The sequence below is a fragment of the Monodon monoceros genome, unplaced genomic scaffold (genome assembly GCF_005190385.1).
Source record: "Monodon monoceros isolate NGI ecotype Baffin Bay Population unplaced genomic scaffold, NGI_Narwhal_1 Super_Scaffold_18, whole genome shotgun sequence".
Lineage (NCBI taxonomy): Eukaryota > Metazoa > Chordata > Mammalia > Artiodactyla > Monodontidae > Monodon > Monodon monoceros.
In genome coordinates this window covers 144,870,361-144,884,669 of record NW_021703774.1, presented here as the reverse complement: position 1 = coordinate 144,884,669, position 14,309 = coordinate 144,870,361, and the positions used below count along the sequence as shown (strand labels likewise).

The 14,309-nt window shown below is 51.8% G+C and overlaps 1 protein-coding gene across 6 annotated transcripts in view; it reads right to left on the bottom strand.

Annotated features, from left to right (window-relative positions):
- ERI3 (ERI1 exoribonuclease family member 3) overlaps positions 1-14,309 on the bottom strand; it is a 129,367-nt gene that overhangs the window by 76,172 nt on the left and 38,886 nt on the right. For all 6 annotated transcript variants that reach the window (XR_003794323.1, XM_029227593.1, XM_029227587.1 and 3 more), the window contains 2 exons: positions 13,326-13,385; positions 8,956-9,047 (listed from right to left, as the gene is read on the bottom strand). Coding sequence is in view for 5 of the 6 variants with exons in the window: in XM_029227593.1 (XP_029083426.1) it covers positions 8,956-9,047; positions 13,326-13,385 (152 nt within the window). In the remaining variant the exon portion in view is untranslated. The remainder of the gene's footprint in view (positions 1-8,955; positions 9,048-13,325; positions 13,386-14,309) is intronic.

The following is a 14,309-nucleotide window of genomic DNA, read 5'->3' as shown; positions in this document are numbered from 1 at the left end:
GGCGGGAGGCCGCATGCGGCCTCTACTCCAGACCACGGGAGCTCCAGGGAAGCAGAGCTGGCGCCCCTGGGCAAGCCATGCCCTGCTGGTTCTGAGGCTCTCTGAGGCAGCCTGTCAGATTCTCCCATGCAGCGTAGAACCAGACTTCCAGACACTGCCCAGAAGAGCCACAAACATAAAACCAATTTGTCTTCCTGACAAGCCAGGTGGAGACTGGCTGAGCTACCCCAACTCTGGGCGATGGTCAAGGTCCGATTGCCTACAGCCCCTCCTGCCAGCAAGGAAGAGGCAGTAAGAGCCTCATGGATGGTCAAGGGGCACTCCACCTATCAGACCGGGGACCAGAAACCAGGCGGCAACACTCACCTCAGGACCAATTAAGCAGTAAAGAGCCATCTAGTGAGCAGCTCCGCAGCAGGCCGAAGCAGGAGGCTCCCACCACCATAAACATCTCAACGCCTGGTCAGTCACTACATAAACATCTCCATCTTTTATCAGGGTTTTAACTGAGCAAAACTTCCATCGCAGGGATTCCTATAATCACTAAAGTGCTTTAGACCCTCTGACACCTTCCAGGGGGTGAGGAGATGAGGCTGCCACTGGGGCCCCACCCTTCGGCCTAGAAGCGTCCAGAAAGTGGAACACCAGAGGCTCTGTCTGCCTGTGACGGCCCGTGCTCGCAGACCCGACGACAGGACTTCTCTCTCCCCGAGTGCCCCTGCAGGCCCAAGGTCGTCCCAGGGCACACCAGCTTCCCCAGACTCAGGCTTTGAAGGAAGGCCTCAGGCTGCGCCACCCGCTGACCTGCAGCTCCAGGACCACATGGAGAAGAGCGGGAAGGGAGCGCAGGCCGGGAGCCGGGAGCCAGGAGCCTCCTCGGGCTCCAGAGAAGCCTGCTCCTGCCCTGAGGCCTGCCCAAAGGAAATGGACAATCCCCAGCCAAGCCTGCCATCAGGCGCCCCTTTCCTGCCAGGTCCAGGCCCCAGGACAGGTGCAGGAGGGGGCCCTCCTGCATCTGCGAGGAGGCTGGCCCCAGAGGCCGTGAGCTCTCAGGTGGAGGCGGGGCACCCCTCGCTCCTCTGCGCCCAGGAACTCGGGGCCCAAGGAGCTGTCAGGCTAACGAGGCTACCCCACCACTGCTCCATCTGAGCGTGGCAGGCTGCGCCGCACCACTGGCTTCAGGTGGCTCTCCTTTAATTAATGGCATCCCAGGCTCTGCAGGGAGCTTCACCCCACAATGAATGGCCCTCTCTCATTAGAGGCAGGCCTGCCATGATGTATTCAGGGCGAGGGCCAGGACTCATTTCCCTGTCTGTGGGCTGGGGATGGGAGGGAGGGGAGAGGCAGCAGGGAGAGATTTATGTCAAGTGACTTGGATTAGCTGCAGCTGAAACATGACCCCATCAACGCAAGCTGCCTTCTTGGGGCTAACCCCATGTACCTCTGCTGACGAGAGGGCTCTAGGGAAGCTGAAGGGAGGGCAGAAGGTCTGGTTCTCGTTCTCTCTGGGCTTAGGCTGCAGCTCAAAGGCCCAGAATTCCTATACAACCTCCAGAACCCTCTCCCCACCCTGCCCGCACACACTTTGTGTGCACTGGGAGCCTGCCCTGACTCTGAGCTGATCTCGTCCACTGAGAGCCTCTTCATGGCCAGGAAGCTGACCCACTGGCCTCACAGCTATGGGACCGAGGCCCTGACCATGGCAGACAGCTGTTTCTCCTGCTTTCTGTAGGAAATACCCTCACTCCCTACCTCAGAGGAGGACTCCACAACATGGTAAGGCCCCGTGCCTGCTGCTGTGTGTGCAGGATGCCACGGGACATCTCAGACCTCAGGCTACCCAGCGCTAGGTAAAACGCAGGCATCAGTCTGACACGGAAACATGCTGGCAGCCATCACCTCACTGTGGTGATCCATTAGGCTGAACCCTACGTCCTGGGTGAGGAGATCCTGTGCAATATGACTCTCCTTCCCTCCCCCTGGCGCCACTTCACAGGGTTCATCAGACCGTGCAGGGTGGTCTGGGGTATTCAAGGAAAAAAGGCAAGTGCAGCCTTCAGTGGTCCACGTTTCCAATGTACTTCTCACAGACCTGGAAAGAAGGCCACCCTGAACTCCGCTAGCCACAGTGGTTTTAGGCCACAGAGCTGGGTAGGTTCAGGCTGGCAGCAAAGAGCACACAGGCCTACAAACTCCCCCTGCAAATCCCACTAAACTTGATGTTCAGTTTTGCTTGTGCTTGGGAGAAGACTCCTACTCAGAGCCTGCGCTCTTTCCATCCTCAGCCCTCTTAGAACGCCAATTCACTAAGAGAGCTGGAGGGTGGGCCCCCATCTGCTGCTGCCAGCTAGTCAGAAAGTTGCTTTGAAGGCCTGCTGTGTCCCGAGGAGGCCAGGGCAGAATGCTTACCATCTGTACACACTGGCTCCATGTCACCCACACTTCTCCCGGTCCTCGTGGTGGAGCATTCATGTACCCTTCCTTCCCTACTCAGAAAGAGATGTAGCTCAGTTCTGCTTTGCTAAGCCCTATTTGGCAATGCGTCTAAACACATGCAAACTTAATTAGCTCAGGAGGGGAGCCCAAGCGCTTGCAATGACAGATAAAAGTATCAGGAAATGAGACAAGTCAGGACTGCCAGGGAGTTCTTACTCAAGCCCCTTCCCCCAGCAGGCTGCTAATCAATGGTGATACAGCTCAGTGCTGAGACCAACCGGCAAACCCACGGACAAGAGACACGTCTTCACGAGCTTAAAGACACGACGAGATGCCCCACGTGCTTCCAAACATACTACAGGACAGAGGTGTCCAAAGTGATATTGGCAGTGGTTTCCTTAAAACAGATCTGAGGATTCATTCATCTGTAGCTCAGCAAAGAGGCTCTCAGACAGCCCCAAGTCATTCCCCACCACACCTCCTGGCCAGCCACGTCCCCAAAGCAAAATGATCATAACAGTCCAGACCTCCGCCAACACCAGACCAGGTACCAGAAGCCGAGGGTGTCAGAGAACATCCCGAGGCTCTGCCTCTCAGTTGCGAACAAAGGAGCGAAGGAAGGGCGTTCCCACCAACCACAAAGCCATGGGCCATGAAGGAAGACAGAAGCAGACGGTCAGATGGCAGAGCGGTCAAACGCATGGCTTCTAGAGTTCAAATCCCTGCCACAAATAGGTTGTGTGCCCTCGACAAATTACTTACCTCTCTGGGCCCCAGTTTCCTCATTTGTTAAAATAAAAAGTTACAAAAATAATTTTTTTCATTGGATTGTAGTAAGGTTTAAATGAGATTAATGTATAAATAGCACAGCAGGACTCCTGGGATGTGGTAAGTGCTCAATAAGGGCTGGCTATCTTTATTATCTGATGTAACTTTCCCAAAGCAGTCCCAGCCCTCAGTCCTGGCGGCACAAATGTCTCAGAGAAAGCCCTTCACACTGCACCTAGGACCAAACTCCTCCTCCCTCGCCCAGGCCCCCCTATGCCATCTCACCCAGTACCCACCGTGGAGGGCCCAACACCCAGTGCTGGCAGGGGCAACCCAGGAGCTTCTTGGCACTAACAGAATGGTCCTCTAACCCCTCACACTCAGGCTGGTACAGGAGGGCCCGAGGTTTCCTCTTCCATTCCATTCTCCTGAACCTACCCACTATGACCCTCTGCCATTCTTCCTGAGCAGGGTATTCCACAGGCCCACTCCATAACTTAGTTGTCATTTATTCAACACACATTTATTGAACAACTACTACATGTCAAGCATTGTCCTAGGGTTGTAATGGTGCCCACAATCTAGGGAAAGAGACAGACAAGTTGAGGCAGCTACAGCACACTTTCATGTATCAATAAGCACATGTGCTCCAAGAACACACAGGAAGGCACCTGGAGAAAGATGTTAGGAGGGATCCTTAGGAATCGGCCAGTTAGAGCATCTGGCTGGGGTGGGGACTGAATACATAGAGAGCATCAAGAGATGAGGCAAGAGAAATAAACAAGAGCCTTGAAAGCTCCAATAAACAGTGTGACTTTGCCTGGAGGGCAAGGGGAAGCCTTGAAGGCTGCTAAGCAGGTGTGATGTAATCTGCTACAATTAGGAGAAAGGAACAGAAGAAGCAAGACAGTCAGAGAGACCAGTGAGAAAGAAGACTTTCGTAGGAATCCAAGAAGAATATGGTGACCTGAACTAGGGCAGTGGTACTGGGTTTGGAAAGAAGGCAAAGACTCTGAGAAACCTCTGGGACAAAGGATCAATAGGATTTGGCAATTAATTTGTTATGGCTAAAGGGAGGAACCAAGGGTGATTCTCAGGTTTCTGACAGAACTACTGAGTAGGTGGTACCAGTCAATCATTATTTAAGAGAATGGTGGAAGACAAGGTGTTGGGAGACAAGTAACACCTGAGCTTTAAGGGGTCGGTGTATATCCAGGTGAGAGAGAGAACAGGGGCTGGATATGAAGGCTTGGAGTTCAGATGGCAGATGGAGCCGATTCCTTTTCTCCAGTGGGATCACTGCTGCCATGTCAGTTCCCACTTCTCAGATGGAGGAAAAATGAGAAGACAGCATACAGAGGATAACTGAAGCTGGGGAATAGATCACTCTGATAAGTGTGAGTGTGTCAGATAAAAAGAAAAGACAGCTAGGAGAGAGGTCGAAGAAATACCAATATTTAAGAAACACCAAATTTAAGAAAAAAGGAAAGAAGAATCTGCCAAAAGTACTGTGAAGGAAAAGTCAGAGAAACAGGAGACATAAGTAGAAATGAAGAGTGCTTCAAGAAGGATGAAGTGGTCAGCTTTGCTGAATGATGCCAAGAGGGCCCAGACTGACCCCCATCAAGCATGTCACCGGCTCAGCATTTCAGCCTTCATCTACACGCCCCACGAGACAGTCCCTGCCCCACAGTGCTCCCCAGGCGGGTGCTTCCACCGCCATGAGACTTCACTCCAGGTGACAGCAGTCTCTGCTCTTCCACAGTCTTGGCTGCATGACCCTCAGTAGTCCCCATTGAGTGCATGCCCCCAAATCAAGCAGTGAGTAGGGTAATATGAGCAAGTGTCTTTTTTATTTTTTATTTTTTTCAATCAGAGACATCATGTTTGTTTGTACTTGAAACAACAAGAAGGGAAACCTATGCAGTCTGGAAAGGGTTCAGTGTGAATTCAGGTGTGACTTTCACACAGATGCTTCCACCTGCCTCCTGATTGGTCTTCTTCATGATGAATAAAGAACAAAATAACACAAAAAACTTCATGTCAGAGTATTGAAGTAATTGGAATAGATCTCATTTCCTTTGGCTGGACAGCATAGTATTAAGTGCTTTCCCCCAATTGGCACTCTAATAAATTATCATTCTTTTTTCAGAAAGCTTTCTACCCAGGTGGCTGAGTTTTTTTGTTGCAAAATTAGTTCAGATGGTCTCACACAAAATAATGTTAAATGCTGAGCAAGTATCTCTTGATCTCCAGACTTTCACCAACAGAGGGGTGTAGTATGCACACCTCACAAGGAAAGCAAGGAAAACAACTAAAGTCAAATACCAGGCCCGCATTCACACAGTCGACCTCCAATGGCAGGAAAACTCGCTATTCCAAAGCTGAGGGGGAGGGGGAGGAGGACCCTCTCAGCAGACCTTGAGCGGACCCCTGGGCCCTGCCTCCCCACAGCGGTGTCTGCTGATCCTGCCCCTCTCCTCCAGAGGGCCCCCTCCCAGATGGCACCGAGGACCAGGTCCACCCTCATATCAGCTCTTCCTTGTCCCCCACTCCCAGCCCACACCCCAGTCCTCCTGATCTCAGACCCACAGACCACTGGAAAAGCCTCTGGTCTAGCTTCTCAGCTACCTGTGCTATTCAGCTGGTAAACACAGGTCACCAAGCTACAGGTGAAAAGCTGAGTTCCTCAAGGGCAGCACCTGTGCCGGTGTCACTCCTCACTCCGCATCCGCCCTATCCTCCCACCATGCTGAAGGTGGAAGCCCTTCACAGAGACAATACAGAGAGCCTGGGTACGTGGAAAGAGAGAAAATTGGTGAAAGAACGCTAAACTCTACAAGGAGCTTCAAGAAACACCAGGTAAGGCAAAGGAAAGGTAGGTCAGGTAGGAAAGGCAAGCTGACCAAGAGCCAAAACCATGAGTGTCGTTTCTTAAACAGGTTTAGAAGGAAAATTAAATCTGCACCCCCTAAATTAAAACCCACCGTAGCAGGATCTGTGATGATAGCATCAAAGCCCATGTAAACCAGAGTGTCAACCCATTCAGACTGACCAAAGATGGACACAAAACAATTTTGTCAGGATGGGAGCAGATTTCTTTTCTCCAGTGGGATTTCCGCCGCCACTTCAGTCCCCACTTCTCAGTGCCTCACTAATCAGGCCCTTTCCAACAAAACTGATGTGGAAAAAAAAAAGTGATGTGAAGCTGGTTGGAGGGAGAGGGGGGCTGGGAGAGGGGAAGGACAGCAACGAGAGGGAACCATGGCTCTGAGAGACTAGAGTGGGAAATGAAAATATTTGCCGAGTTCCTTAGACTTAGTTAAATCTGAAAATGGATGTCAAAATAAGAAGTGAGCCACATACTAACAAGTTGTGGGTGTCAGTTTAACACCACCCTTGTCAGGCTCATCAGCAGGCTTTACCAGGCGTGTGAGAAAGTGGCTGTTCTGACGACAGCCATCTGACGAGAGGCTCCAGGAACATGGAAAAGCTGTGCACCGTCACGCAGCACTACTTAGATTTCCTCTCTGGCTGTTTTTATTTTGCTACACATTTAATTAAGAGGCTTCCCAGCAGTTATGTGGGGTCCTGCTTCTAAAAGGCAGACACAGAGGTCTCCTCCCCCAGCCACCTGCCACCTGCCACCTCCCTGCTCACTGGCTTTCAGAGCTTCACTGGCCTTCCCGAGCCAGACCCAAACCAGCCACCAAAGTCCGCCAGAATCATCTCTTTTGGAAGCTATGTGGCCTTAAGAATTCAATTCTGCCTACCTCTGAGTCTGCCAATTTGAGCCTCAGTTTTTAATTGTGCTTTGTTTTTTTCATCTATAAAAGGGAGGCACCACCTCCTACCCGAGAAGGCAGTTAGGAGGACTGAGTGAAATATAGTATGTGCTCATTAACATCTGATTTCCTTTTATGTGTAATTTGATTCCCCAACCCTATCCCTCTTCTTCATTACACCAGTTCTCATGAAGATGCAAAGCAGCCTCCCGAGTCACCAAAATCTGTCCAGGGCCTACCGTGCCAAGGCCTGAACTGGTGCTGTAGGCCAGCACAGGCCAGACCCAAGGAAGATGGCATCTCCTCTCCTTCTCATGCAGAAACCAACCAGACGGTCCCCAACGTCATGCACAGGAAAGCTTTCATATACACATATAAGTACACACCACTCACAGCCATCACAGAAGATGCTGAAACTGGGTGTTTGGGACATGAATACACCAAAGAGAGAAACCCATTGGGAGAGTGGGAGTCTCAGAAGGCTACCTGGAGAAACTGGGCCTCTGGTCTGGGCCACATGAGCCCCAGAACTCTGGGTGTCAGCCTGAGCCCCGCCCCACCCCAGACAGCTTCTCCTGTGCTGGAGCTCCTCGTAAGCCCCTTCCCACTTCGAGTGCTCAAAGCTGCCCAGGATGCCGTAACAGAGCAACAACAGCCTTCCTCCTCCTCACCTTCTCCGCGGAACCCTCCCCCGACTCAGCTCTGCCTCCAGGCCCAGCCACTGTAATTTCCCTGACAACGAGCGTCAACGGGAGCTCCGGAGCCTGTGGTGTGCAGTCAGCATGCACACGACCTAAGGGCTGAGGGAGACAGGTGCACAGGCACTTATGTGATCCAGGTGCACAGGCACTTATGTGATCCAGGCCTGCCCTTCCTCCCGCCTCACCTAGAGGGTTGGGTCCAATAGCAGGCTGACAGCCACCTGGGTGCAGAACTTCACCTCAATGCCCAGCATCCAAAAGGCATAAAAAGGATCTTGGTGAGAAAGTAATGCCTGAATTTGTAGGAAATGTCACTCTAGAGCCACGACTCCCCACCCCAGCCAATACCCTACCCTATGTTCAAAAGCTCACACACACACACACACACACACACACACACAGAGTGCTTGCTGCCACCTTCAGTCACAAAGAACACAGAGGTATCGATTCTATCAATCCTCAGCAAACAGTGCCCCACTACCTCCACCCCGCTTTAGTTCCTTGGGGGCTCTCTGAAGCCAGGTATCCAGGAGGACAGCCAAGAGGCAGAAGTGTCAACCCAGCAGAGGAACCAGTTCTGTCTTCCATAACTGGGGCAGGATCAGGAGACAAAGGAGAAAAAGCAGTGGCGACAAAGGAGGAAAGAGGAGGCTGGTGACCTGGGCAGCTTCCTAGAAGCATCCCTCTCTCATCCTCACAATGGGCTCTCCGTGGGACCGTCAGGGCCTCGTATCCCAGATAAGAGCCTAGCCTAGTATAATGGTTAAGAGAATGGACCCTGGAGCCAGGTTGCCTGCGTTTGAATTCTGGCTCTGTGTGTTCTTGGGCAAGTTACTTAACCTCTCTGTGCCTTAAGGTCTTCATCTATAAAATAAGAATAACAAGAATCCCTAGGGTTAGTAAATGACTTACTATTTCCAAAGCATTTAGAACAGTAAATACTACGTATTTGGTTTAGAAGAAAATTTAAGACCCTCTTTTACCTCCTTCTTTTCAGGGCAATAACATGTAGCTCCACAACAGGATGGGCTGCCCTGGCAAAAGCAAGAAGGCAACAGCAGTACTAGCAGGGTACTTGGCCTGTCCACTCCTGGTTCTAGAGGCAGAAGGCAGGGCTCCCAGCCCTTGTCTCGCCCTGCTGACCCCAAAATCCAGGGACTCCTGACCCAGGTGCCCTGAGGCTTGGACATCTGAGCCTGAGAAAGGCAAAACCTGGTCCCGCAGATTCCAAGGCCTGCCAGCAAAGGAGTCCTGCTCATACTCACATGACTTTTAAGTCCCAGTCTCCACAGGTGACAAAAATTGACTTGACGTTTGGATCTAAGAGGCCTTCCTTCGCCATCCACTCATCGACCCTCTGAAAAGTACACAACAAGAACAGATGAGATTTTCCTTTTCTTTTTTTCCCTGAGCGTGAAGAGCCAACAGTGAAACGCAGATAAGCTGCTTGTAATCAGAGCAGGAGAAAACTGTAATCTTATCCCTCCACTCTGGGGTCTCAGTCTTGACTCGGAACTTTGGAGGCTCTTGCAGGACAATCCCTGCAGGCAGATCCCACAAGCCCAAGTGGTGGGGGGCAGGGGCCCCTCCACTCCCCCAGTGCCTGGCAGCCCACCCTGGACAGGATAAGGACAGATCCCAGTAGGTCAGTCCACATACCTTTGGTCCTCAAACAAAGGCACAGCCTAGCACACTCACAGGCTGTCCTGGGCCACGAGAACAGGCTGGGAGGAGGCCCCATGCAGGGAACTCCAATCCACAGGTTCATTCGCTCATTTATTCATTCCACCCTCCCACCAAATGTCTACTAACCAAATTTATTAATTTGGTTATTCCCCAAATGAAGGTGAAGTTAATTTTCACCATGAGTCTAGCAGAAGAGGCTCCCCTGACGGGCCATAGGCCCATCTTGACAACTGGGATAGCACTGCCTGCTCCAGTCGCTAGAAGCTCATAAACTGGCCCCAGACTTTGTATTTCTCCTCTCCTGGTTGGGGATTCAAATTCAGCGGAATCTTCTGAAGGCTGAGCTCAATTCCTAGACAGGGAAAGAAACTAATCCTAAACACACTTTAAGTCTTTCTTCCCCTTCATCCCTTTGATCCATTTTATTATTTGCCTCACACTGGAAGTACAAATACTAAAATCAGTATATACCAAGAAAATTGTCATAAAGAATTCATGAAGCATTGCCTATTTTTCAGAAGATCCTAGGCATGGGGCAAGAGTGCGGCAGATCACACTGCTGTTCCACTCACACAGGAGGATTATTTTTAAAGGCTATATTGCGTAGTCGTTAGAAACGTGGGATTGAAAGTCAGACACATCTGGGTTCTAACCTTGGCTCTTCCATATCCTGGCTGTGTCACTGATGGGAAGTCATTTAAAAGTCACATAACCCCTCTGAACTTCAGTTTCCGTCATCTATAAAACGAGGTAGGATGACTAACCTTACAGGGTTGTTTTGAGAATTATATGTGATAATGTATTAAGTGCCTACCAAAAATAGACAGTAGGCTGGGAAGGGGAGAAAGACAGATCATCTTAATACAATATAATAGAGGCAGCAATGGAGAAGTACCCAGGATGCCATCAGACCAAGAAGAGGCAGAGGCTAGCCTCACCTTCTACAGGGAAAGGAGTCAGAAAGGCTTCATAAAGATGACTGAACTAAGGGCTTGGTGACAAAACTAAGAGTTTGCTTGACAGCAGGGAACACAGGAAAGGACACTCCAGGCAGAGGCAAAGGCTTAGGCACAGACATTTTGTATCTGATTAGCAATTGTCTGTTTAATGTCTGCCTTCCCCACCATACTATCAGCATCACAACAGCAGGGACTCTTAGCTGTCTTATTCACCGTCTTAATCCCTAACCCAGCACAGTGTCTTCTTGATGAAAATGTGAGTAAGAAATAATGTGACTGGAGTCCGCTGTGATTGAAAGGTAGGGCAGGAACTGAGGCTGGGGGACTAGGTTAGGCCAGACTGTGAAGGGCCTTGTGTGCCCAGCAGGTAATGGAGAGCCCATGGTAATCCTGGGCTCCCTGGAACCGCAGAGATTCGGGAGGCCTGGCCCATGCTGAAGCAGTCCTGGAACAGGGCCAAGGATCCCATCTAGGTCCACGACCACAGCAGCCCTATCTCCTGGGACATCAGGGCCACTCCTCAGTATCGGACTCTGCAGACCCTCTTCACAGTCTGCACACCAGAGAATCCTCCTCAGCCCGAGGGTCTCCCCAGCAGCTAAATTCTGGACCTTCCACTGCTGAATGGTTTGTCTCCCCAGTCACTCTGGCCCAAACCCTTGCACGACACACACACACATGCACGCACACATGCATCCTTTCCCCAGGGTCACCTAAAGAAAATAAGGCAGACTTTACATAAGAAAAGAGGTAAGGCAAACCTGAAGGTCCCTAAATCAGCTAATCTCGCTCCAGTTCACTGGCCTTAAATCCCCAAGGTAAGTGCCCCACCCGCTAGGGGGCTCCCCAACACCCCAATTCCTGCAAGTGGTCCTGGAAAAGAGAGCAGGACAGGACAGGACAGGACTGTCAGGAGGAAATGCCCAGCAAGACCAGGGCTTCACCATGAGAAGCACTTACTGCTCCTTCGAAGCTTAGGGCCGAGGCCATTCCCTCATGCAGCAGACATCTAGTGAGCAGCTTCTGCTACGAGCCTGTCCAGGAAAGTGATACTTTTGGAATCAGGCCTGTCCTTTTCCTTCCCTTCCTGTTTGAATGGATAAAGGGCTGGAGGGACCACCAAGACAAGCCCCAATCAGCCAGCCCTCCTGGCTATTGAAGGTCTAGAGGAATGCAGACTGAGCCCTGCTTAGAACAAATGTGTCAGGCAAACATCTAACTGGCCATCTGCTCAGGGCCTTGCTTAGGACAAGAACTAATTCTTCAGCTCTATAACCAACTCAAGGCTAATGGGAAAGAGTAGAGCCCAGTCTGGTCTCCTTGTCCTCTCGGAGATTTCCTATCTAGGCCAATGCCTGGAATCTCCCCCTCTTCACCCCCCAAGTATGCTGAAATAGCAGAAAGTAGCTTCCTGGGTGAGACTCAGAATCCTCTGAGCATCCTGCTCCAGAGCTGGCCTGGGGTCAGCAGGAGCAAGCCTTCTGAAGAACAATCTCCCCCTCAACCAGCGCCACTATGGAGAAAACTCCATAACCTCGACAGCGCTGGTTTGGTGCTGGCCCAGAAGAAGCATCTTCCTCCCTGGATCCCAGCCAGAGACGCTCCAGGGGAAAGCTGCCTGCCCCCTTAGCCTCGCTCTGGGATGCTGGCTGGGAGATAGGGAAGGAAGGTCCCCTCTTTCTCCTTGAGTCTGGGCCTGGAGGGAGCAGTCCAGGCTGAGGACCCCCCTCAGTCATAGGGTGAATCTCCCCACCCAAAAAAGAGGGTCAGTGGGGCTGGGAGACACCTCAGAGCCCATCTTCTCCCAACCCCACAAGAGCCTGACCAGCCACAGAGCCTGGGCCTGCACACTCCCTGGGACAGGGAACGCACTTGGCCACTGGGTGAGCCTAGACCTCTCTCTCTGGCCCTAGTTCCATCCTGAGGAGCCCCAGGAAATTCAGTCTGCATTTCTCTCTCCCATGGGACAGGCCTCTAGGCTCAAGAAAGAGATCTTCCTCCCTCTCCACCACCCTGCTCCCTCCAGGTGGACTACCTCCGAGGCAGATGTGCTCTGCTATCCTCCCAGACACTCTGCTCTCTCCTGTGATATAGGGGCTGAGCTTTGGGTTTATTGCTCTTAAAGATAAATAAAGCACCTAAGGAGATCCACAGGCTTTTTCTCTTCTCTTCTCCCGCTAGAGAAGGGAGTGGGAGGGGGACCTTTCTCCCTCTCTGAAAACCCCAGGCCCGCGGGGGTGGGAGATGAGCTGAGGCCAAGCACCGCTTCCTGACTCCCTCAGGCTGGAGCACAAGCAGCAGCGTCTTAACCTTTTCCAGCTCCCGGAGGAGAACATCCCAGAAGTGTGGTCTCTGCCAAGGGTTCTAAAGCCTTTAATTTGATTTTCCTCACATAGGCAATTGTTGTAATTATTCTGATTAGGAATCATTACCCAGCGCAGCCTCTGCACCCCTGACAGGCACGATGCATCCAGCGGCAAGCTGCAGTGGGGCAGGCGGGCCGGCCGCACCTCCTGGAGGAGCTGACAGCAAACAAAAGCCATCGATGGGGAGTTCTGCGTGAGTTAATGAAGTGCTCACATGCCACAGGAAGCCAACACTAAAGCTAAACAAAAACACCTCCAGTCCCCGGGGCCAGCCCGCAGTGCTGCAGCTTGGCTCCCCTACTCCCAGCCGCCCAGCGCGGGCTGCCCGAGCCGCCGGAGCCGCCAGCCAGCACAGCCACAGGCCGGGAGCTGGAGGGGCCTCCACCAACCCCCGGTGGCACTCGGACATCTCGTCAGTAACCCTGACGGGAACAGCTGGAGATGACAGATCAATGGTTCAATACTCTCAACAGCATGTCACTGATGTGACAGCAAATGTTATTCTAATCAAGCCATAATCATAGTCAAATTACAGGGCTACGTTCTCAAGAGGGGAGGGAGAGGAAGGCGAGGAAGGCAGCAGGAAGGGGTCAGAGGTCAGGAATTAAAGGTCACTCAACCTACCTCCAGCACTTGCTGCAGGCTTGGCTGACCATCCACCATGGCTTGAATAATCCCGGTGAGCTGAAAGAAAAGAGAAATAGCCGATGGGTGGGAAACCAGGGCGCAGGGACTCAAAGCTGGACTGGATCCTTTCCTTTCTGTTTTTCTCCTTCTACCGTAAAAGACTCTGACCTGCACAGCTGTAGGCTCCGAACCTGACAGAAGCCTTGGGAATCAAGTTTCCCCACAACTTCCTGCCCCAAGATGGGGGTACACATCCACATACCGACCACGGGGTGGGTCTCAGACCTGTTTCAGCTTTCATTTTGCAGAAAATTTGGTTTTATGTGTCTTCTGAATTCAATAGGCTCAATAACTCCCCCCGAATTACAGTGAATTCACCTCCAAGCTTCTCAGAAGTTCCTGCAGAACTCGGGGAATGCTCACATGGGACCAGCACACTTGGTTCCAAGTCCACCCCTTCTCTGAGCGCCGGTGTCCAGCACTTCCCCCTCTGAAACCAGCAATGGGCCGGGGGAGCCCCCCAGGCATCCACCCTTCACCCCGCATACCTGGGCCCTCAATACCGGCTAGCCAAGCAGGAAACAGGCACCTTTAGCAGACAAAAAAGCCTACGAACCTAGTCTAGAGAATTTCTGACTCAAGGGCTTCCGCTCCACCCAGGTCAGGCCTAGGTTCAAACCAGCTTGTTGCTTTGTTTTGTTTTGAAGTGGAAAATACCCCTCAAGCGCAGACTAGATAGGCTGCCTGGAAGGCTTGCGGCAGGAGGCCCCCTGCACAGACGTGGGCCCAGCTGGAAATCATGGTGGCCGACATGCCCCCAGCCACTTCCAGACAGAGTAGCATCTCAGGCCTGCTTGGAAACTTTTTTTTTTTTAAGTGCGGGGCGGGGGGTGGGGATTAAACTCCAATTAAACTATAATTACATTTAATGAACACCACATACCCAACTCACAGAAACCGCTGGCTCTAAGAGGGAAGGTT